The 24825-nt window shown below is 49.5% G+C and overlaps 1 protein-coding gene across 1 annotated transcript in view; it reads right to left on the bottom strand.

Moving 5' to 3' along the window:
* Positions 1-22822, bottom strand: part of STK10 (serine/threonine kinase 10) — a 46919-nt gene extending 24097 nt beyond the window's left edge. The window contains exons 1-3 of the mRNA XM_061456664.1: positions 22679-22822; positions 22422-22596; positions 10318-10482 (exon numbers count right to left, since the gene is read on the bottom strand). Coding sequence (XP_061312648.1) covers positions 10318-10482; positions 22422-22596; positions 22679-22773 — 435 coding nt within the window. The 5' untranslated portion in view covers positions 22774-22822. The remainder of the gene's footprint in view (positions 1-10317; positions 10483-22421; positions 22597-22678) is intronic.
* Positions 22823-24825: the final 2003 nt, after the last annotated feature.

Genomic DNA, 24825 nt, shown 5'->3' with positions numbered 1-24825 from the left:
CTGAGATCCTGCTCCTCGCTCCTGCCGCCCCAGGGAGGACCAGTCCTGTCTCCTGGGTGTGTTTGAACCCCTAGAACTTTCTATACTAAAAAAGGAATAAACAAATAATAATAATAATGAAAAGCTTATCTTGAAAGGTATTTTTACCAAGCACTGCACAGTTGCCAAGGGTGGAACAGCTGATGTCCCTGAACTGAGGTTTGCAATTGAAGCCCAATTAAGAGGAGAGGACCCACCCTCGGCCAGCTCTTACTCATCCAATTGGCACGTCAGAGGGCAGAGGCCCACTAACTGTTCCCTCTGCAATAGCACTGGAGAAATGCCTCTTGCAGGCAAAAAGGGAGAGGAGGGGAGAAGAGGAAAAGCCATCAGTTTGGGAAAGCTGGGGGCTGCTCATCTCGGCACTTGTGGCCCTGGGCAGCCAGGCATTTCCCATGAGTGCAGCGGACTGCCCAGGGAGGCCACCAGGTCCCATAGGATGGAAGAGCCCTTGGCTGCCAGCCCAGTTGCTCCCAAGTCACTGGAAGGGGTGGGTGCCTGCAGGTTTTCCTGTGACTGCTGCGGATGCAGTTGCACACTGAACAGTCCAATTGCTCTGGAGGCATAGGGGTGCTACAGAGCATCATGTCATTACTACACAGATGCACACTGTGCTAAGGAACTGTAATCATCCAGCAACCTCCCTTCTCACTGAGCCCTGAGCATCAGGTCCAGTGGGAACAGGAGGCTGCCTCTGTCTACCCTCCTTGGCCCAGAACCTGCTTCAAAACTGAAGTACTTCAGCAATTTCCTCTCCTAATCTGCAGCACAGGGTTTCATTTTGCTTCTTCAAGCAGCTGCCTGCTATCAGGGAGAAAGCAACCAGTAGCATCCTGCTGTGGCGGCAGCCTCCATCACCCACATACAGCCTCATGGCCATGCCACGCTCATGGGGCAGTTTACAAGCATCCTTGTCACCCACAGTGGGAAGCGCCACTGCGGCACAGCCACAAGCTCTCCTGGCTTATATCAGCACGGAAAGACTGGGGAGATAAGTAAATGTGGTGAAGTAAACTGCGCTCCATTTAGAGTAGCTGGTGAAGAGAAATGCTCTCCAGGTTGCCTCCTTGCCAGCATCACAAGTGCCAGTTCAGTGCAGTCATGGCTGGCTGCAGGAGAAAAAGGGGGAAAGAAACCCCCTTTAGATGAACTTTACAAAGCTGCTTTTTAGGCTACAGCAAGAGAACAGGCCCTGCTTTTCTGCAGGGGGATTGCCCAAAGGAGGAAGCTCAGGTCCTCCTCCCACCGCAGCGAAACTGCGAGGTGAGAAGGCAGCCGAAGCATCATTCTGAGGCAGCACCACCTCTGGTGCAAACCACAAGGCATGAACAGCTCCCGGCGTTTCAACAAACGGCCACATTGAGTAATAGCTGCTGCCATTGCAGCTGCAGGGCCCTTCCCCTCTCCCTGCCAGCCCCAACAGTGGGACACAGGCAGGTTGGTCCCTACAGCAGAGCCCCATGGGGACAGTTCAACAACCTCCCTGCACCACGGCCACCAAGGGCAAACCTAGAGTCGCCCTTCCATGGTCGGAAATGGACCCAGCACAGCAAACGCACAGGCAGGGTCCTGGGCACTGATGGCATGAGAGACCTCGCGTCCCTTCCCCGGCACCATGGGAAGAGCCCACCTTGGGAACAGCACTCCTGTGTGCTGCCCCAACCCACCAAAACACTTCCTCACTTCCTAGTTTCATAGGGGCCAAAGCCTCCCTTCCCAGGGCAGGACCAGGAGTCCTGCAGGCCCCTCATGTATCCCACACCATGGAATCTGTAGCACAGGATGACTCTCCTGGCATCACAGGTAACGGGAAAAGCAGGGGAAGCATAAGGAAGCTGTCTAGACCTTCCCATCTGTGACAGGGTATGGAGGAGTCACAGCAAGGCAGGTCTCTTTTCCCAGCATGTGGATCATACACCGTGGGTGAGACAGGCTCCTTCCCAAGCCCTGCAGGAGCAGCAGGAAGCTGAAAACCCAGTCTCCAAGGCTTCTGGTCTCAACTTAGAGGCAGAGGAGGCATCGCAGGTCCAGGAAAGCATCTTACTACAGCCCTGAGTTGTGGTTCTGGAACAGCAGAAAGTTTCCTGCCCTGTTATCTGCAGTGGGCATTCATTAGCTACTGAACACCAGCTTTCCCATCCTGCTCTTCAGTATCCCAGCTCACCCAGCAGCCTGCTGGTGGCTATCCCATACTGCTGCTTAGCCCCATAATACATGTCATGGAAAATGACGCAGACAACAACCAGCTCTGTTGCTGAACTCTACATGTTACTGTAGCACCAAGAGGACTTCAGTAAGGTCAGGAGCATCTGTAGCAGGGGCTGAGGTGGTCCCTGAGTGGGGACAGCCCTGGTCCAGCAACACTGGCTGCAGCAAAGATGAAGTGTTACACAAAGAATACAGATGGACATTTGTCCAAAAGCACACAGGCAAATGATGGATCCAGATCTCAAGCTATACCCTAAGACCACTCTGTGCCAGAGTCACACAAGCAAAGCCCAGTCCCACATGCAAAGCAGGCACCTGGGATGCAGGCAGCAACCTCCATGTGTACCCAGAGATCCCAGAACTGCCTCCACAGCCCAGTTATGGCTTGGACACATGGCGAGACCCCCATGAAAAGCTTGTATCCTTCCCCATTATCTGTCCAAGCTCCCACCTGCACCTACCCCCCAAACACAGTGTGAAATCTAAATAGCTCTATCCCCTGTCCCTCCAAGCCCATCATGCTCCTTGGGCTGATGGGTTAAGCCCATCCTCATGCCTCCAACGAAATCTGAATGCATTTCTACCTCCCAGGGCTGAGAAAGGCACTTCAGCTTCTGAGTGACACAAACCCCAGAGGACAGAGCTGTTCTTCACTGGTGGGAAGAACACAGGGATATATTTAGGCACAGAAACCACATTTAGCCACTGTCAAGGGGCATGTCCTTTACTCCATCTGCTTGACATCTGAACCCAAGTTCTGGTGGTTAATGGTGAAGCTATGCTGCTCAGCTGGCTGCAAGAGGAGACAAGCAATACCATCAGCCCTCCCAGGAGAAGCTCCCCTCTGTCCCCCATAGCACAGACGCATGCAGGACCACAGGGGCTGGTTTTGGGGAGCACCTCCTTGGAATCAAGTGCTGTGCTGACCAGTGATTTTGTTTGCAAGCATGTTGAGTCCCTCCGTTATCTTGGCCAGCCTGCCCTGCTCCGACTGAAGTCCAAGGAGCAAGTTTACATTACTGAGCAGAGGGAGGAGGTGGATCACATTCCTACACCTACGTAACTTGGCACTTTCCACACCACCCTCCTGCCCAACACTTTTCACTCATCACATGCAAAAGGGCTGTAAGAAAAGGGGGAACAGATTACGCCAGTGTTGCTCATAAGCCAAATGGTGATTCAAAGGAAGGCTGAGCTGCTCTAGCGATTTGCTGGGGGCTGGCTGAAGACAGGGCAAGACACTACAGCAGCCTGCTATGCACTGACACACACTGTCCTTCCCAACCTCACTTCTAGAGCCCCATGAGGCCACCAACACAAGAGGGGCCAAGTACCCAAGAACCATTGCACCTGCAAGCCAACCAGGTCCACGCTCCCTGTCGCTACAGCAGCCCTCAGCACACACTGGAGAGGCCATAAAACAATACAGAACTCACCAGAAGCCTCTGTGCTGCTACAGCAGAGCACAAATGTCAACAGCTTGCCTGACATGACAAGCATGCTGTAGGTGGAAGCGAAATAATTAGTTCTCTGTAAGAGAGTGCTCCAAGCTTGCCAATTTTCCCTTGCAGACAAGGACACCATTCAGAGACTTCAAATATAATGAACTTTTTCTCCCCCCCTTTTCTGAACAAAATAACCTACAGAGAAAAATATTTGAAATTTAAAAAAGGTCTGTCCCCATAACAAGCGGGGGAAAGAAGATGCAGGGCAGCAAGTGAGGAAAGCCAAGGCTTATGGAGTTTCAGAGCAGGAAAGCTTTATCAAGAACAAAGTCAAATGACACTGCATATTCCTGTTTAAATGCAGAGTTCCTGCTGATCACAGGGAGACTGGGGATGAGGTCTTCACATCAAAATCATTCTGAGATGACAAAACATTTCCTTGAACTACCCCCTCAGGTTGGCAGAAATATTCCCATTCCTACTGAAATTTTGGCAGAACAAATCAAAATTCCTTTTAGCTTAACAAAATGGTTTTGACATTGCAAAAACCATCCTTCCCTTGCTAGAATCACACAAGGCATTCCGTTTCTTTTGACAAGGGCCGATATCTGACCTGTCTGAATTCACCATCCTGACTCACTAACCACAGGGAAGAGAATTCAAGTACACCCGTGGCCAGGGAACATAAACAGCTACGAGCTGCAGAGCAGAGAGGGTCAGCATGGCTGTGACCAGGCAGTGGTACCTGGATGCTGAGTGCTGCAGGAAGGGTTAATTACAACGTGCTCAGGCTTGCTCATGAGCTCTCCCGTCAGTGCTTGGACTCACAGCCTCACGCTCTGTGGACCAGGGACACAGGGACATCAGGAGGAAGGCCAGAACTCTGGTTTGCTATAGAAACCAGAAAAACACCCAGGCAATGGCTCCCTGCCCAGGCATGGGGCAAAGCCTTTGCTGCTTGGAGGGCTTGGACTGGGATCCTCTTCTCTCACCAAGTTAATCAGCATTTAGAGGCCACTTGGTTCACACGAGCATTTGTTACTGGATGGGCAGCAAAATGTTGAAAATCCTTTCAAATCTAAATAGCTAAAAGGAGTAAGTTTCTTCTCCAGTGGGAAGTTTTACTAACCTCAAGTGTCCCAAGTTTGTGCCAGCATCTGAAATACATGATGCATTTCAGAGGGGCAGAGCTCACTGCTGGAGTCTGCTTCAGCTCAGAGTTGGAGTTTGACCCAGGACAAGTTTCCTGATGTCTTTTATTATTAACAGCCAGCAGTTCCAACACAGCCTCAAAGCCTCACGAGGACAACTCACTGAAGGGGTGGCAAAGGACTTGATAAGTTTTCCACTCGTGCCTGGTATCTCCTCAGAAACAACTATTTGTTCTGATCATCCCCAAATTCACAACATGAGGTCGATGGATCCAGCACAAAAGATGCTATTTAACTGTTTCAGTGAGGGCTTTGAAGTCAGTGGATATCACCCCAAGCCATAAGTCTGCACAAGGCCATCCATTCCTCCCAAATGACAACTTTCAGGCTATATCTGAAATAAAGAACTTTAAACCTGCAACCTATTGCTTATTCCAGGACATCATAGGCTGAAGCTAGGTTTCAAGGCACTGTCTCTTATACATAGATAGTTCATAAGTATTCATCTATATGCAAACACCATTCCTTAGCATTTCCCTGGGTAAGCCAGCCAAGTGGGAACGTGGCTTATTGCAATACATTTCTAAAACCAAAGTTTTAAAGTGCTTTGAAAGCTGATTTGCCTATGGGCTTCTTGTCTGCTGCTTTCTTTTCATAAAACTATAGCCTCATGGTTATAACCCCTGACTGGGATTCAGCACATAAGACTTATTCCCAAGTACCATTTACCTGCTGGGTAAACTTTAGGCAAATTCTTGTCTGTGCCTCCACTCCCCCTTCTAATAACCAGGATAACAACACCAGGTCTCTTTTATAAAACATTCCATGGAGTATAGATGACAAGGGTATGTAATTCCAAGGCATTATTATTGTTTCAATAACCTTGTCTTGTAACATTACCCTCTATAAAGGATGGTAGACAAAAGGCTTCTATTCTAGTCTGCATTGTCATGTTACTACCTGTAGAAGAAGTGCTCTTGAACTTGGCTGGGCTATGGCAATTTGCCTGCTGCATAAGTCATTCTTGGTGGTTGATCAAAATCACTCCAATTCCATCCTTGCTTTAAGGGAAAGCCCCAGTTTTACCCAGAAATAACAGTTCCAGTGACTTGCCAGGGACCTGAATGCTAAAGCTCACGTTCACAAACCAGAGCAGATGTGTTGCTCTCATGCAACCCACTGCCCAGCTTTACGGCAGAGAGGAGGGCAGAAGACGACTTAGACCTCCATGCTTATCCTGCAGCAGTTCATGGGTACCAGAGCATGGCCTGGCGAGCAACACAGCGCTGCGTGCTCCTGGGGGCTCTCAGGGTACAGCCAAACCTGGCATGGGTTTAAGCTTCTGCAGTTGGGAGAAAGGAGGAATAGAACAGAAGGGGTTGCTCCTCCAGGACACTGGCTAGATGTTTAACAAAGCTCACTTTGTTTTGATGGGTCTCTCCTTCACTATGCTCAAGCACTATGCGCAGCTTGACACTTGGAAACCGCGGAGGTTCAAGCACTTCAGGGGGACATTTGGTACAAAGCCTCAGGAGCAGGAGGCCAAGCAGGAAGGGCCAGTTTAGACTGCAGCACTCCTGCCAAGTTAAATTTGAAAGGGACCCGAATAGCCCTTGAATTCCTTGGGGACAGATGACTGAGAAGCTTGGAGAGTCCTGGCCTGGAACAGCATTCACGTGAAGGGTCCCGTGTGGGCATCCAGCCACAGCTCAGGCTGCTCTCTCTGCAGCCTTCCTCTGCTAAGGAAAACCTTAGGGAATCTGGTTGGGTTATCAGCTTTCTTTATTGTTTGTTTTAAAGAAAAGGTATTTTGAACTTAAGGATTAAAAGCTGCACATGCTTTACATAGCCCAGCAGTCTAGTTCATGGGATAATGAACATTTCTTTACGATACAGGATTTTCAAGAATGCCCAAATCTCCAGTCAACATCCATATCAAAGGGGTAGCAATCCAAAACGTCCCTGGCTGAACAGGTCAGAGCCTGCCCACAGAAAATGCAAAAGGCTTTTTTGTAAGGGAAGTACAAAGACAAGCTACAAAGCTGGTGTCTATCTGCAAGCTCTACGAGTTACATACCCACACAGCAGGCTGGTGAGAAGAAACTCTAAGCTGATTAAATTAACCATCCCCAAAATGCTCTGGCAAGGCAGGGTTACCTGCATGGTGCAGCGGTTTTTGCTTTGATCTCCAGGAAATGTCTGCTTATTCAAAACCCATGTGCTATAGCAACCATGGTTTACAGAAAAGGAGGGAGGGGGAACAGAACTCCCCAGTGCTTTGCTAGGGAAGTTGTACCACCACCGAGAGAGTCCTGTGGTTAAACACCTGGGGCCAATTGACATTACAGCTAATTTCCAGAGCGTCTTGCAAACCTAAGGAGCATTGACAGGATCCTGCAGGAGGAATCCTGGGTTTCCTGCCCCACTCATCAGTGTGTTGGTTGTCTGGTGGAGATGCCCACCATCCCCCGGAGCAGAGATCTCCCACAGGAAAGCTGGGGCTCATCACTCCAGAGGATGAATCTCATCCCCAGTCATCTTATTGTCTTACTGCTCCTGTGTCTGCAAGAGGGGACACTTGGAAGCAGCAGAAGTATTCAGGAGCAGGAGATCAAAAGTTCCTCCCTTCCTTTGAGGTCTCAGTCTTCGTGTTGTTTTGGAAGGGGGGGAAAAACCAAACCAAAACAACCAACAAACCACATAGCCCTCAAGAGAGACACAACACGTAAGATCTGTTGGTTTTCTTTCTCATGTACTAATAATTATCAATGTAAATCCAGCACCACTGATTGCAAGCAACCAAACCCCATACCTTAGACATATTCATCAGTTACAAAATAGCTTAAAACGGTTCCTTTTTTAAAGCTGCATGTATACTGGGCGAGGAGGGTTTGCCTTTGTGTTTCCACACTTCTTCAGAAAAAGGGCTGTAAGATGTGGCCCAGCCACAAGGACTCAAACCAGATTCTTTTTTGTTTAATAGCATGAGATTCTCAGCTTTCCTTTGGTGCCCCCATTTCCAGCAGCTGGGATTTATGCAAAACAACATCAAATGCCACAGGGCTTATAATAAAAATCAAATAAAATCATGAAAACTCCTGCGACTGCAGTTTTGCCATCCCTGGGCTGCTTTCAACCAGCACAAGACTGCATGGCCTCTGCCATGAGCAATGAGAAGAAGATGAAAGGGGAACAGAATGAGACAGCATCTGCTGGTGAGGGCACAGCATCTCGGCAGTGTATTTATATGCTGAGGAAGATCATGCTGCATGCTGTAGTCTCACCAGTCATATTCCTGTGGACTCATTGGGGTCCTCCAAGCCCTTGCCTGTGGTTCACACTGGGGTTCTGCTCTGCCCTGTGTGAGAGCTGGGGTTCTTCAGTTTGATGCCCACCAGGTATAAAAGCATGAGGAATTTGCTGGTTTGTGCTTTCATTTCAGTGCTATGGATTCCAAAGCAGCTGCTGTGGGTTAAGAACTTCCCTTTGCACAGAAAAGTTTTCTGCTCCATAAACACTGCATGTCACCTTCTGGTTACTGAAGCACAAAGCCAAACCCTGGCACCGAGGAGCCATGAGGACCCAACGCAGCTCAGGGGGACAAGGACACTTCTGCAGCAGCAGCCACCACTGAAAACCAGGTTTCCTCACATATTTTCCTTGTTAGTTGAAGAGTCGGAGAACAGTCAACAAGGGCTGATTTAGCAACAGCCCTTCCCAGCGCTGAGCCCTTCTGTGCTGTTGGCTCAGACCAAGCTGTAAATTACTCAAAGGCAAAGAGCTCCTGCCATCCAAGAGGCTGGGCACATCTGGACCCCTTGCCAGGCTGTCTGCACAGTCCCACTCCTGCCCCTGTGTCACTTTGAACATTGTCTCTCCACACCAGGCTACAAGGACAAGGAAACCACAGGGAACAACTGACCAGACACGCACTCACAGCACACACTCAAAGCCTGAGCCACACGAAGCCAAAAGTACAGCAGAGTCCATGCACCCATCAAATGGATCATTTGCTAACGGTCCTGGAAAACACTGGCTAAAACAACCACACAAAGAAATGGTGATGGCATACGGACAAGACAAGGAACACTGGTGTTCCATTTAGATGCGAATTTTCCCCAGCAGCACCAGCGACCAAGAAGAGGAAGACTTTGAAGGAAAACCTGCTAAAAACTAGAAGCCTTCCAGAATTATAACAGCCTGACTTATTTACTTCCCTCAAAGCCAGTAAAACACTGGAGCATTAATAAGAACAGCCTGAGCAATGAAATGCAAATGCCACTCAAATAATTAAATAAAGAGAACGATCCTCCTCCCAAAACAATGGACAGAGCTGTAATATCTACCCTCACGGGAAAGCCTCATACAGGAGGCTCTTGTTCCAGCCGCTTCAAAAAGGCTTTAATTTTAGTAGGTCGGCAAGCGTATGACATTACAAAGCACTTCTTAGACAAAAGCAGAGCTGAGGAGCCCTGCAATCCATTTTCCATACAGGAAGGAAGGCAAAGCTTCCTTTTGCAGGGAGGAGGTGGAAGGGGAAAGGGGAGGGGGCTGACATTTTAGATAGGATGAACAAGGCCAGTGCAGGCCGGGCACAAAGCAGGGAGGTGAAACCAGCAGAAGAGAGTGGAATACAAACCAGCCCCACCTCTCACCCAAGCTCTGCCTGTGTTTGCCTTTTTAATTTTGCTGAGATTAGTTTTGCTGCATTTGCAACATGTCGAAGTCGTGAGTCCCCTCCTAGGAGAGATGTTTGTCTTTCACTTCCTGAGAAGTGTACATATTTACTTCATTCTTTAACGCACTCAGGGCTCGGCATCACAAATACCTAGTCTCTAGGCAACCTGCAGCCCAGCTCCCTTGAAGCAAGACAACGCATGGGAGGAAGTGCTCGGTGCTGGCTATGGCAGCCCTCTGAGCAGGATGTCACAGAGAGGCTGGGGGCTTTAGTGATGGATTTTTAAATAAGAAGGGACACCGATGCATGCTGACACTGCAAAAGGCGCTAGCTGAATAAGCACACATTGCCCAATAGAACAGTACCTCTTCTGCATTGCTTAACCAAGGAATGAACCAGACATGGATTGCATTATTCCTGTGACGGCCCTGAGGCTCAGGCCTTGGCTCTTGCCTAACAAGCAGAGACCCACAGCTCTGGCAGCTCAAGATACAAGTACAGGTCTCAAAAGCTGAGATCTCTTTTTAACCCTGGTAAGATTGCCCTGGGAGGCCATAAAGCCCGATTAAAAAGAGAAAGAAAGAGTAACAGAGCTGCTGAACGCGCCCTTTGACCCTCCTGACTTGCCAATAGCTGTAAGAAGGAGAAGAGGACCTGGCCACGAAGATGGTTTTGAAACTGATAGCATGACAGAACGGTTTGGGTTGGAAAGGACCTTAAAGCTCATCCAGCTCCAACCCCTGCCACAGGCAGAAATGTGCAGCTGTACAGGTCACACACAGCAACAGCCTCTTACCCAGAGCTTGCCATCCCAATAAAAGGCTCCCAGCAGCTTGACGATGTGCCGGTGATCGCAGGTTGCCAGTATTTCAATCTCCACCATGTAATCCTCCAGTTCATCTTCACTCTTTGTTTCAATGACTTTGGCAGCCGCTAAAGCTCCGGTTTCCTTGTTCTTGGCCTGCAAGGAAAAAAAACAGTGTGAGTACAACAAAGGCAAGAAGAGCCAGGAGCACACAGTACTCGAACAAGTCCTTCTCTCCCAGTTCATGCTCAGCTTGACTGGTACCAGCCACACCACAAGCGCAGAAACATGCAAAGTCATTTCTGTTTCCTAAACCTGCCTGTAGCTTTGCAGAGAGGATGAATGCTGTGTCAGGGCCAAAGCATCCTCTTCCCAGCCTCCTGTGCCCACACCACTTCCCATCATGCAGAGAAAGAAGCTTTTAGAAAAGGAGATGCATCCTATTGTTTGTAGCATCAGGCTCTCCAATAATATCAAAGGTGACAGTTCCAATTACTAGCAGTCTTGAGTACACAGATAATCCAGACAAATTCGAGACGGATGTATTTTGATTTCCCAGGACTGGCCAGGATTCCTGATGGTGCATATTAGTAAGCTTTTCAGATCACAGTAAGAACAATAGTACACATGCTTTCTGAGCTGCCCCCTCCATTGTACACTGTCCCTTTAACCAGCTTATTCACCAAATAAGCAGAAAACCACCAACACCTCCATGTCCAGGGGTTGGAAAACTTTTCCTGACTTTCCCTCCCCATTCCTCACACCACCACAGGTGTGTCCCAGCTTGCTGACCTCCTTCCCCCCAGACACCCCTCCCCAAGCAGCAATCTACCCAGGAAGGTGCTGCTCTGCTTGCAGGGGCCACACACCAGCAATAGGCCAGTAAATCCAGGCTGCACCGGAAGCATTTGCAGACACATTTCTTGTCACCCACTCCTCTTGTGTCCAGTCCCATATGAGGAAAAGGCAGCTGACAAAAGACTAGGCTAACAGCAAGTGCCTGTGAGCAGGGACGGAGCTGCTCCCATAGAGGACTGTTTCAGCATCATCTGCCCAGCACTGTCCATTGGCTTCTGCCAGAACAGCCAGGGCAGGTTCACATTTCGCAAATGCAATTTGTACAAATTGGTGCAAGAATCAGAAGTTTCAACAAAACCCCAAAAGGGCGTTTGCCAGACAGTCTGTGCACCAGGATGTGTCACATGCTGGTAGAGGGGGCCCCGCAGGAGCTGTTTACTCAGGAGCACCCTGCCATGCCCAGCACCACATTGAATCACCAGATCAAGGGGCAGGATAAATCCCTATACCTCACCCATTCTGCTCCCCATGGATACAGGCAAGCCCTTATGCCATGGCTGCAGTTCATTACCTGTTTTCCTTCCATCACATTCACTTTGGACTGCCTCTCCCCCAGGGAAAGAAGTCCCACTGCAGGTGCTAATAGTGCAGGAGCCGGGCAAGCTCCGGTTGTGAACTTCCTTACTGCTCTGTAGTTTATATGTCTGTGTTTGGAAAAACCTACACAGAAGTTTACAGGATTATTAATTCCTGTACACTGCAAGCTCCGGTGAACAGTTTTATATAGGTTAGGTGATAGCTTAACTGTGTACTGAGGAGTAGGCTGGGAAGGGGGGCAAGGAGTAAGGGGAAAACAACACAATGTAGTCAGGAAAGTCAAGACCCCTGAGCCTCTGCTGAGTTTTGAAGCCTTGCTGCATTCGCATGAATTGGCATCGACAGCTCTGTCTTTACCACAGGGGACAAACCCATTTCCATCTGGGCTTGCTGCCCAGTCTCAAGACAGAAGCTCATGCTGGTTTCTTTTGCTCCTGTGGTTTGTTTCTTACCATCTTACCCAGATGTCCAGAGGAGAACACACAGAGCAGGGCAGCGGGAGATGCGGAGCACAGTAAGCATTGGGAAAAGCAGAGTGCTTCCAAATCGGAGCAAGAGGTGCCCCACTCTGTTTGCTCTGCACTTACGGTGTTGGGAGAGGTCCAAGAAGGGGAAGTAAATATTGTGAGAAGAGGTGGGGCTTCCCTTGGAGGTCAGCCATCGCACGCTTCCCATTGGCAGGGTCCTGGCCAGCTCAGCCTTTCCAGGATGCTGGGGCCCTGCAGGCACCTGAAAAAGCCCAGAAGAGCATGCCCCAGTTGCCCACAGCATCATCACCTACTGAGAGGTCTGAACTGACTTGCTCTCACTCTCAAGCCTTGAGGGAGCCACTGCAGCAGCCACTCTGCCACCTCTGACCCCCTTCTGGGCTTGCTAGAGGCAAAAGTGCAGGGATGCTGGATGCTGAGCTGGAGGACATGGGTTTGCAAACCCGGCTGCAAGCTGTGGGTGAGGGAGTGACTGCAGCCCACACGTTCATTGTGGCAGACTGACCTCATTCATCATTACTAATGGGTGAGCAACCCAGCAACCCCCAGCAATCGCTTCCTGTCTAGCTACAAGCCCATGTAAGTTCTGCCTGATGTTCAGCCTTTAAAGACATCCATAAGAGAATTAGCTGCTGCCTTTCTGTATCACATTGGACAGTCCCAAATGAGAGTGTTTACCCGTCCATCTCCATTTCCTCATCCACTCTAGCAGGGGACACAGCTTGGGGATGGAAGGGAATCCCATGAGCTGCGTGAGGTGGGTTTTCACCCCAGGGGGAGAGGAGCACTGCACTGTCCCAGATCCCCTGAGACCAGCAGGCACAGGGATGTCACACCACTTGGTCACACCAGTGAAAGCAACACCACCATCTCCAAGGAGAAGTCAGCTCCGGACAACACAAACCCAGGAAGCAAGAACACGACTTCTGAAACAGCAAGCTAACAGGGGTAGGTGTGCTGCAGGCATGAGCCCTGTACTGTGCCTGCTCCTGTGATAACATCACAGGTACAACTGAGTGCCCTCACAGCACTTCCCAGAAGGGATCAAAATGACCCTTAGCCCTGAAGGATGGAAGAGAAAGGTAAAATAGGAAGGAGATCCTGGAAAATTAATCTCCTCTGGCATTGCCCACTGCAGTGTGGAGAGGAGACTGGTGGTCCCAGTCCTTTGAGAGGACCAACACTCACACATCCTGCACAGCTCCTCTGCTCCCGAGATGTCTGTAGCCAATCTGAGCCCAAACCCAGCCTGTAGCGTTTCTACCATACAAGACATAGGGAGATCCCCACCGTATGGCGTGTGCATTCCTGAACAAAGCTCAGCAAGTCACGTTTGTCACCACAAGAGCTTTGGAAATCCAAGGGGCTTCTGTCCATTTCCTCTCCATCTGTTTGTCCTCCAGCAGTGACACCAGGCTTCAGCCTCCCTGGGAATGGCAGGTGCCTGCCATCAGGCAGACGGCTGCATCACAGCCCCTCACAGCAGCCAGCCAGCTCCCGAAGCTGCTCACAGCAGGCCACATTTGTGCAGGCAGCGTCACGTTTTGGCCAAGTACGCCAGGCAGCCTCGCTGCAATTCACATCTGGTGCTTTCCTGCAGCTTCTCTGCTGGTATTTTCCTGCATACGTTGTATTACGACAGAGATATTCTTCCAGGAAGGTTTGTTGCGATCCCAAGTATGCCAAAGGCAAACGTTGCCAGCCCTCGGAGCTGGTTTCAGATATCCCTGGCATGAGATGATGCTTCAGGGTTTAAATCCCTTTCTTTATTTCTGCTTAATCCTTGTGCAATGGATGTGAATCTGCCCACAGGTGTTAGCACAAAGCAAAACACAGCCTACTCTGCCCTCAGCAAGCCAAGCTAGCAATCAGCAGCTCCGAGTCTGTGACCTGCAGGCCTGGTTGATGACCTTTACAGCAAGGGGATGCATAGTGCCAGGCTGAGAAGAGGCAGTATCTGCTGCTCACTCAGCAAGAGATGCAGAAGGGAAGGAAAGGTTTCACCAACCTCTCTGCAGCTTCACCTTTACCTGAAGGGGGATCATGCCCTCACCTTGCAGCAAGGGACATGAAAACTTCTCTCATGCTGCTTCTTGGCTTGTCTTTAAATGCCAAAAAAGGAAGAGACAATGATATGGAGGAAAGAAGAAAACCAAGAACTATCAAGAAAGCACCCTAGCACTACTCACCAACAGTTTGCAAGATGTTTGAAACGGAATCCTGCAAAATATAGGTTGAATTACAAGCCTCGAGTCTTCTGCAAACCCCAGCCTAATTACAGGGTCTCCGTCCCAGCAAAAGCCCAGGTAGAGAATGCAGAGATGGGGAGAGAGCTTCTGTTCTCGGCTTGAACACCCCCAAACGAGCAGCTTTAGGGGAATCTGTGGCATTTCACATTTTTCCAGTGAAACTTGTGGACAGGAACAAAAGACCCACCAAGATGGTGAGATTCCAAGAACAGAAACTGTTTGATGTCAGTCTATGACCTACAGCTGGCCAGTCAAAAGCACTCATCCAGTTCCATCATCTTTTAGCTCCTCCACTCCTGGGTGTTTTAATGGCATGGATAATTTGTCCCTGGAGTGCAATTTAGTACTAAAACTAAGCAAACAGAGCAGCCAGCTGCCAGCACAGTGCCCAGGATGTGCTGCTGAGCTACAGTTCCATTCATTACAGCCTTGGCATTTCAAACCTGACAAGTCCTTATGGACACTTCCAGCCTTTGTGCAAATCAATGCACTGCAGAGACCCCGTGACAGGTCTGTGCAGAAACGGGTCTGGAATGTGCATTCCACAACAGAAAACATACCCCATAAAAGTTATCCAGTAAACCACTTCCAGAAAGGAACACCACGAGCCAAGCAGGATGCAAAGCAAAGGATCTTGCTGGAGTCCTCTAGAGCAAGATGGGTGCTGGACTTGCTGTTACCAAACACACTTTGAATAGCAAGGGATAGGGGATGAACAGGATTACTCCTAGATGGCAGAGGCATAGAGAAACTGCTTATGGATCTAAGGGGTGCCTGTTCAGGTGACAGGAGAGGCTGTTTGGCTTTGTTTGTGACTCAACCTCCGAGCTATTGTGAAATCCAGATTGTGACAAATACAGGAACTATTTTAAGCCTTTAAAGCACACATTACCGGAAGGCTGGATTGTTCAGTCCTTCCTCATGCAGGATTGCTGCTGAAGGCAACGGCCAGTTTCTAGGTGAGTCAGGGGAAATCCAACATGAACTCTCACTCACTAGTGGAAAAGAGAGAGCTAGCACTGAGAGCACCTGATCTTGTCCTCTACACATGCTTGCCCACAGTATATTCCCAAGCCAAGGGACAATCCTTTTTAAGCTGGTCTGCCATATCATGTCACCATATTTTTGGTGTGAGCTACTCTTCCCCCCCTTATAAGTCTTCTCTCTGTGGCAGGAGAGCTGATGCTTCACATATCACCGAGTTACAGAAGCAGGAGTAAAAAGCCTGGTGCTTTCAGTGGACGCTGTGTTTGGGGGGGGGGGTGACAGTTCCGACTTCCCCCACCTCCCACACCACATTCCCATTGTGTGCCTTTGTATACGAGCAAGTGCTCACTTACGTATTTCTCAGGGATTACTTAAGACAATTGCCTTCCGATGCACTTTGCCCAAGCTGTCTGCATCAGTAATTGAGCTCAGAATAGACAGGCTTGAGTCAGTGCTCATGTTATTGTCCAATAATCAATGGGAGCTGAAATGAGTTCCATGCACAACAAGCTCCCTAGAGCCACTTCAGTCTGTCACCACAAGTGAACACCGGGTTGGGGTTCTTTGGAAACCCTGAATTCAGCCCTTGGCAGACCCAGTGGAGCGGTCGGTGATGAGCAGGCACAGCAGCAAGGCTGGCACAGCCCTGGTCTGGCAGCCCTGATACACACAGCAGCATTGGGTCAGGCTGAGCCAGCGCTGATGCTTTAGCAGCTGTGGCAACACTTGTGCAGCGGCAAAGGGAAGTGGAAGTGGCTTGTGAAACAAGTCAGTGTTGGCTATAAAAAACCATGCAGAAATGTCTTCCTCTGGTTTTTACAAGCTAGAGGCAAAGCAATATCACCAGAGAGCTCAAACTACAGCCAAGGACTTGTTTTCTCTGTAGACATGCCAAAACACAGTGTGACCAAAGCATGGCACAAACACCTTTTCTTGCCTTAAAAGCTCAGCACTGGTGCAGCAGAAGAGGGTGAGAAATAACAAGCCCAAGCAGCAGCACGTTAGTCAGGGAGCAGGAAAGCCCCATGCAATGCTTCAGACCTTGCACCCAAACACAGCAGCAGAGCCTGGAACAACATGAGTCTTTTTTGATGCTACACCCCACTATAGCCCACCCATAGAAACCAAGTGGCCTTCATGGTCCTGGTGTGAGCAAGAAGTGAACAAACAGCCATGCCAGGGTTGAAGAGAGTAAAGATCCACATGGATCCAACATCTTCAGACTACACAGGTCTAGAACTCAAAAGTACAAAACATCCTTCAAATCACTGGTCCCCTGGAAGCACACGGTGCTCTGAGGGAAGCCAGTGCTGTGAGTGAAGCACTCCTGCCTGGTCTTCACTCACTCAACACCACAATATTGAAAAAGAAAATTAAAATGGTAGAGGAAAACCCCATGCAGCCACTTCTGAGCTTCCTCGCAGCTTTCTGCTCCAATTTGGTACATACCGAGCTAAGGCTTGAGTGCCTACTATGCCCAAGAGCCAGGGAACACGGCTTAGGCAGTGGCAGCAGGCATGTCTGTGTCAGCCCTTTCACTTTGTGCTAGAAAAGGCCCCAGTAGAAGAATAAAGAACTGATGAGACCTTTGCTATCTCTGCAGCACCAGCCTGCCCAGGGAGGACACCCAGCAGTACTCCTGCGCTTGTCAAGAGAGAAATGCAGGGCAGGCAGCAGCTCGACAACAACAGCAAGCACTGAGGTCCAACAACAACAGCTGGTTTTGCTGGGGCACAACTCCCTGCACTGTCTCTCCCACCTACTGAAATACCACCCAAACATTTTGATTGATTGAATGAGAACATGAGCCATGGGGACACAAGCACAGGCAGGTGTCTGCACAGGAAGGGAAAAGGTCAGGAAAGTTTCCATGTGTTGGATGGGAAAAGCATTCTGTTTTGAAGAGATGACATTCAGGGGTGGAAGTGAGGTGCTTTTCTATGGCCAGGAGGCAGAAGCCAGTTAATGCAACTCCAGCAGCACTAAGCGGCAACGCTCTGCTCTTCACAAGGGCCACCCTTCCAATCCCTCATCCCAGAGACAGCACAGAGACATCGATCCTGAATGTGACTGCATTCGCCTCTCCAACAGGAGCTAAGCAGCTCCATCAGCATGGTGATGCTCAGGCCCAGCTGCTGAAGCAGATGGGCTATGTTGAGCGAGGCAGCAGTTCACTGTGCCTGTGGTTTGCAAGCACCCAGCCCTGGCAAAGCACGCTCCTGCACCACTCCTGCTGCCTTCGAGAGCCAAGCTTGTCAGCAAGGACCCATTACCTCAGTGTTTCAAAGAATATGTTTCAAGTGACTTTGCTCTTCATAGCTGAATTCCTTTTCTCCCAGGACTTGAGGCTAAGCAAGGTTGGCAGTGCTGGTGGATGGGAGGGTAGCACTGCCACCCAGGACTGGCAACCAAGCAGTATGGCAGCAAGGATGGGTTTGACCCGAGACTCATGAGGAAAACCCAAGATCTACACACAGCAGCATCCGAAAGGTGAGAAAAAGAATCTTTTTTCCAAGGAAACAGCATGTTCAAAGAAAATTAAAAAAATATTAAAAATTATGGGATGTGCTGAGCAGGGATTTTTCTAAGGAGCAACTGCCACGTGCTAGAGGGTGAAAGGCTCAAAGCCTTCATCTAAGCTTTCTCTCCCATGCTGCTGCCCACAGCTCCTGCTGTCAGCAGCATTGCCAAGCTCTGGGCCATGGCACTGAACTCATTAACAAAATATTTAGGCCATGGAGACCTATCCTCTCCCCTGCCACACACATACAGCCGTGGCTCCGCAGGGACACGCTTCACTTGGACTTCAGCACAGACAGAGCATCACATGTTTCAAAGCGAGTTTCAAGTGAACACTGAGCTTAAAGTCCAATCAGGTTTAACATTGTTGGGCCACTGCTTGCCCAGAAGAGTGGTGTCTTCCCATTCCTCTTCTCTCCCCAGCTGAAAAGTTGTAAGAAAACCCTTCAGCCATTCTAAGGGACAATGATTTAATCTTTTTCTTTTCTTTTGCTGCCATAGTTACAATCAACTCAAACTCCACCAACCCCCTTTGTTGACTTCCTCTCTTTCATTTTTTTTAAGCTAACTCAGCAGATCAGCGTCTCTCAGTGACACCCTTTCCAGGAATTACATGTTAAATCCCCCACGAATCAAACCGACAAGAGCTGTGCCCGTGTCACTGGTGCCAACTCACGCAAAGCCAGAACGGTGCAGGTTCAGCTGGTGAGCAGAGAGAGGTTTGCAGGTGACAGGGACGGTCTTGTGCCTTCAAACAGGCCCATCACTGTGAAAGCCAGGCTTATAGAGCAGCTGCACAACATTTAAAAATTAGTCTTATTACCCACATTTCAAAACAGAGCACTTACAGTCTGCAGCATGTGCAGCAGTACAGCAGTACAGCAGTAATACCACCCTCACAGATCAGATAACCCAAGCCATTATCTGAAGAAGAAATAAGAACAACAACATAAAAGGCACAGCTGTGAGGCACTGTGACATGGGGCTCAGCGATATCTCTCTGGGAACCAGCACGCGGAGCCGTTGGAAGGCAAGTTTGACTTCCCGCTGCACTGGGGGCTGCGGGCAGCGCAGCAGCCCACGCTCCCCACCCTATGAAGAGAAAGCCTTATCAGGGGCCAGCATCCCATCCGCGGGCTGGGAAGGGGAGATACCATTTCACAAGAGACATGAGCACGGCAAAACAATCCCACTATGAGAGGGGCAGCCAATCCCAAGGCTGAGCCCATGCTCTTGTAAGATCCAGTCCATCCCCTGCTAGCTCGTGAGTTCTCAATGCCCAGAAGAGCCCTGCACATCTATTCCTGCTGACAGGCACACAACCACCTGCAGCAGTAAACGCTGCACCAACTACTGGGTTTTGCAGGACTGAGATGCGATTCAGCAGCTCCGAGCAGCCAGCCCACAGCAGCCTGCACTGCTGGCTTCATGCCGAGCATCTGCATGGCCCTGAGATCAGTAGGGCTTTGCTTCACCAACACAGCTCTCTAGGGTGCTACTACCACTTCTCCCTCCCTGCACACACAAAGAAATGTTAACTGTGAACTGATAAAGCCACCACCATATATTCTATGGATTGTATCTTGGGTGTTTCTGAAGAAAGAGAAATCTGAGTTAGGAACTTGTATTTTTATAGGATCACAACCCTAGAGGTGCTGCAGCCCGCCCAGGCTAGCACACACAGGTGACAGTTCCCAACTGCTGGCCTAATGAGTGATTTAAGAGCATCAATTTAGCGAGCTTTGCATGAGGTGAGTAACAAAGTGTATTTGGCACAGAGCACGTTGCTATCTGCAGGCTGCTATTGCTTCCTTATCATACCTGCCGGACTTACCCAAACCAAGACATTAATAGAATGAGAGCTAGAAAGAAACAGTTTCTCCCCACCCCCTTCCTACTTTTCAGCTTCATTACCCTCTGCAACAAGTTTCACTGTTTCCTCATACCACCAGGGTCCTCTTTTGCTGAAAAAGGCTTTTGTACAAAACCAGGGAAATCCCAGTAGTTTCTACTGGCTGTAGGTTTCTTACGGTCTGCTGCATGCATTTCAGACTCCACTACAGATCTGGTTATTTTTAATTAATATATATTTAAATTAAGCCTGTCCTACTTTTCTTACATGCTGTGTCAAACCAGTTCAAGTTTGCTCAGCTGAGTGCATAGGGAGTCCAAGACACAGCCCCCTGACAATGTTCTGCAGGGCAATGAAACCATTACCCAGCCCAGCACCCCTTCCTCCTGCTCAAACCTGGTCTTATAATACTAAAACAAGCACATTTTTTCTTCTACCCACATCTAAATTTCTCCCAGGTCATACGCTTCAGCATACAAATCCCACTCTTTTGCACTGCTCAGGCTCTTCAGAGCAAGCATAACATATGGTATGTAGGGCAGGATGTAGGCATAGGTGGATTATATCATCTCCCTGCACTTCCGTGTGTGGGAAAGGGGCAGAGGACAGACAGGAACTTCATTCAAACATCCTGAAACTCTCACAGCCCTACAAACACTCAGAGCTGCTCTAAATGATCGCTTTTGTGTGAAAAACAAATTGACTTTAAAGGGAGTTCAAGAGAATGATTAAATCTGTTCACTGCATCTTGGCCACCTACGTTCTCCTTGCACACAGTGGGGTGTTTTGTTTGGGGCTTTTCTGGCAGCTGTGCAGAACAAGAAGGCAAGCCTCATCTTTCACATCGCCATCCTATGTGCACCAGCACCCAGGGTGGTGCTCCAGACTGAGAAGGACAGAGGAAAACAAGATGCAAGTGAAATCTTAGCATGGCAAGAAACTATGATGTCTCTGCAATAATGCTACTGGCTACTATCTAAAAATTAGGTTTTCTAGTACATGGCACCCAAATGATGGGGGATTCTTAAACAAACAAACAAAATCTTGCATGAGAACTCTTCAAAACTCAACCATGTCCATTGGCCAGCCAGGATGGAGAACAGGTTGAGAAGAGATTCAAAGAAGATGGAGGATTAAAACTTTACTAAGAAGAATAAAATAGCCCTTGATTTCTTCACAACAGTAATCCCCTATCCCCTGATAAGCCACGTTAAAACAACAGAAAAGCAGACAGTTGCCCAAATGTACTGGTTGTAGAGGAAGTCAGCTTCTGGTTATAAACATGTAGTCTTCACTGCTTTGTTTACTGCAATCCACATTCTCATTTGGGTCAAAATGGGGATCAAAGGAGATGGAAGTAGTTGGAGATGAGGAAAGGTCATTACCTGAGGGGCTGACATCCTTAGCCTACAGTATGTAAGCTTAGTCTGCTAATTGTGTTATTGTTTTGAGGCTGGAGTTAGCACCAGAGGCATTAGGATACGACAACAAAACCAAACCAGCCTCGTATAAAGTAGCTTCATTCTGAAAGTCATCCACTTCAGAGATGTTGTCCATGTTTAAATTAGACGGGATTTAAACCAGTTATTCCCCTTAAGTTTTCATTTGTCTTGTCATTAACTTCTTTCACAACAGCTACCTCCTTCGCATCATTGGATGAGAAACGTAAGCAAATATAAGCAAAGAATTATCCAGTAAAGAGTGAACGTGGCTACATGCAAAAGGGTTTCCAACACACAACACCAGCTGGTAACAGAAGTGCTGATTCCTACCAGTGCTACCTTTGGAAGGATGACTACATTAGGGATTTAAAGGTGATTTTTAGGAATTGCATTTTATTAGAAAACAGGAACCCTCACTAGAACTTCGACTCAATGGATATTTAGTGTCCATTTTTGTAGAGTTTCTACCAAATACCAATTCATTACAACAAATCCCAGGGTACTGCAGTAAAACACCTCTGCCCTGACCTGCAACGGACCAGCTCCCTTCCTGGCCTTCTCTTTCGTTACTGGTTACTCCTCAACTGTGAAAAGGCAACACCTTTGTAAGTGATCTGATGAGACCACCAAAAACCAGCTACCCAACAGCTAATTCACCACTCTCAGCCCAAATTATGCCTGTAGCGTGGGTCCCCCAAGGAGCCTGGATCCCCAATGTGCTCTTTCAGCCAGACCCTGCCAAAAGGCTCCTGTCTCGGCTGTAGCACAAGAGAGCAGAGATTTCAGAGCCGGTAACAACACGAACACCGTTGCTCTGGAGCGCAAAGGACAGCGTATTTGGCCTTGAACCCCCCACCCTTTAACACAGAGATGAAGCGTTCCTAGCAGTGGACACGGCTCCATTCTGGAGGAGCTGGGCTCCTCTGCCCGCTGTACGCTTCCCGCCGGCGAGGACCACAGGAATACAACGAGTGTCAGTCCCGGGGACTCGCAGAGCTTGGAGGCTGCCCGAGACCGCTGACTTCCAAGCACTCCTCCAGGCTTGGCAAGGACCACATCTCACAATAGCCCCGCTCTGAAAGCGGGTGACTGAAAGTGGGGAATTAAACCCGCCGTTCCCCCCCCCCCCCCCCCAACCCCGAGCCAAGCGCTGCGCTCCCACCTTGTAGACCTTGCCGAAGGCTCCGTCGCCCAGCTCCCCCAGCACCTCCCACACCTCGCCGGGGTCCAGGTCGCGGCGGACGTGCTCGTACTCCTTGGACCTCCGCTTCTCGAAGGTGGAAAGGCGCAGGATGCGGCGGAAATTAGCGAAAGCCATGCTGGAGCGGAGCGGGGACAGCGAGCAGCGGAGCGGGGACAGCGAGCAGCGGAGCGGGGACGGGAGCAGCGGAGCGGGGACGGGAGCAGCGGAGCGGGGACGGGCAGCAGCAGGGAGCCGCCTCCCGGCCCCAACTAAGTCCGAGCCGCTGCGCGCCGCAGAAGCAGGGAGCGGAACCGCCTCCAACCGCGCACATGGGGCCAGCCCCGCTCCACCTGCGGGCCCGGATGACCCCGCCCCGCACCAGCCGGCACCGCCCTCGCCCGCCCCGCACGGCCCCGGTTCGCGCGGCTCGGCCCGGTCCCGCTTGGCACAGCCGAGCCGTGGCGGGGCAGAGCACGGAGCCGTGTCCGCAGGTGGAAGCCTTGGCGACAGGGGCACGTTTCCTCCTCCTCCCGGCTCATCTCGTGTGGAAACGGCCCAACACCAACAGTTTCAAACTCCCGATAACGGCGATTTGCGGGTGTCGGCACAGCGGGTACCCGTCATGAGTTTGTTTTGGAGGAGATGGGACCCAACCGGTGTCAAGCGTGAAGGTTCTCATCATCCCCTCCCTGCCAAACCCTCGGCTCCGCTGAAAACCCGGTTTGAAATCGGGTATTCAATGGGGACACCTAGGGGAAATATCCGATGGTGCAGCCGCGCTTCGGAACGTCGGGTTTGAACCGAGGGCTTGGAGGTCAGTGTTCGTCTGCACCAGGCTCGAAGATGCCAGCCCCGCTCCCATCAGCAAGTGTTTGCTCACATACACGTGCGTGTAACACAGGCGAAACTCCGCACAGCTCTGGCTTTGAGAACACCCGGGCTAGGTGGTTTCTCATTATTTCCCCATTATATTATACCTGAGAACACAGGGACTGAGCGTTGCCTCTCCTTGTCTGTGCTGGGTTTACTGTGGTACAAATCAGCCCTCACATTTATACTGGGAGTTTCCTCGATGCTGAAGCTGGAAATGCTACTTGAAACTCCAGTTCCTGGAAATGGGTGGCTGTGTGAGAATTTCAGTTGCCTTTTTTGAGGAAAGCTTAGTGTTCCCTAATTTCTTCCCTTTTCCCCACTGAGATGTAGGAAGAACAAGGTGAGAACGTAACCCAAGTGTATCCCTGAAACAGAAGGAAGCTGAAAATGATTGAGCTCAAACCCAGGCTCTGTGGGCTTTGGATCAGATCTGATACAAGGTGTGGATTTGGAAATACACGAGTAAGAACAGAATAGAACAGAACCAGAGCAACTGCTTTCCACATTTTAATCTTGATTTTCCCACTGTTTTAGCACCCCTGATCCTGTGCACAGGCAGTCACAAGCATCCCCATTGTGTCAGCACAGGCCTCTGTGTTACCCAAGAGGAAGGAAGTGCTGACCTGACTAAAAAAAGCACTTTCCATGGTTATCGCTGCACTGGATTGGACTCATTCTGGGTTTGAAGAGAAATGGGTGATAAACATTTTATAGAGAATCCTAAAATCAACTAGATTGGAAAAGACCTTTAAGATCATCAAGTCCAACCTTTATCCCAGGACTGCCAAGTCCATCACTAAACCATGCCACTAAATCCTTATTTAAACATAACAGCAGTCCAGCTTGCTAACAGCTCTTGAACATGAAATTGGGCATTTAAAAGCAGCCATCTCCACATTGTAACTGCTGGACACAATGCACAAGGCATTGTCACATACTGGAAACTAGAAAAGCCCTGGCTAAGGGATAAAGCAAAGCCCTACAGCTGCTGTGCAGCACCTCCTCAGCACACTTCCCTACCTCCTGCCTGTGGGTCTTCAGCCTATTGCCTTGGTTGTGCAAACCCCCATGGTGCTCCAGCTTGAGTGACACCTCTTCCCATGGGATTTACCCCACTGGCAGAGATCTGAGGGGAGCAGGATCAGACCAGGCTGCAGGGACTGATTGTTCGCTGTTGGGGATGTTTGATGGAAATGTTGGATCTGGAGACTGGGCTCTTCCTCTGCACTGGAAAAGATTAAATAGGACTAAAAATAATCGCCGGTGGATCACGAGTTAAAAGTGACACCTCCAAAGGAAAAAATGGTTCTTTTTACAGTTTTTCTGTTGGAAAAGTAATTTTTTTCCTCCAGGGGTGGAGAGGAAGAGAAAACAGACAGAAAATGATGAGACCTTTAACATTGCCTTCTATGCAGAAATCACTTACGTCTCTTTCAGAAATCAGGCAATCTTACTAATGCTGTCTACTAATTCTGAACAGTACCTCTTGTCTGCCACTCTGTTTTAATTG

Source organism: Pezoporus flaviventris, unplaced genomic scaffold, assembly GCF_033815535.1.
Source record: "Pezoporus flaviventris isolate CSIRO_AGI_PZ_B2104156 unplaced genomic scaffold, CSIRO_AGI_Pfla_v1 ptg000023l, whole genome shotgun sequence".
Lineage (NCBI taxonomy): Eukaryota > Metazoa > Chordata > Aves > Psittaciformes > Psittacidae > Pezoporus > Pezoporus flaviventris.
The sequence above is the reverse complement of the archived record's forward strand: the minus strand, read 5'-3'. Positions and strand labels throughout refer to the sequence as shown.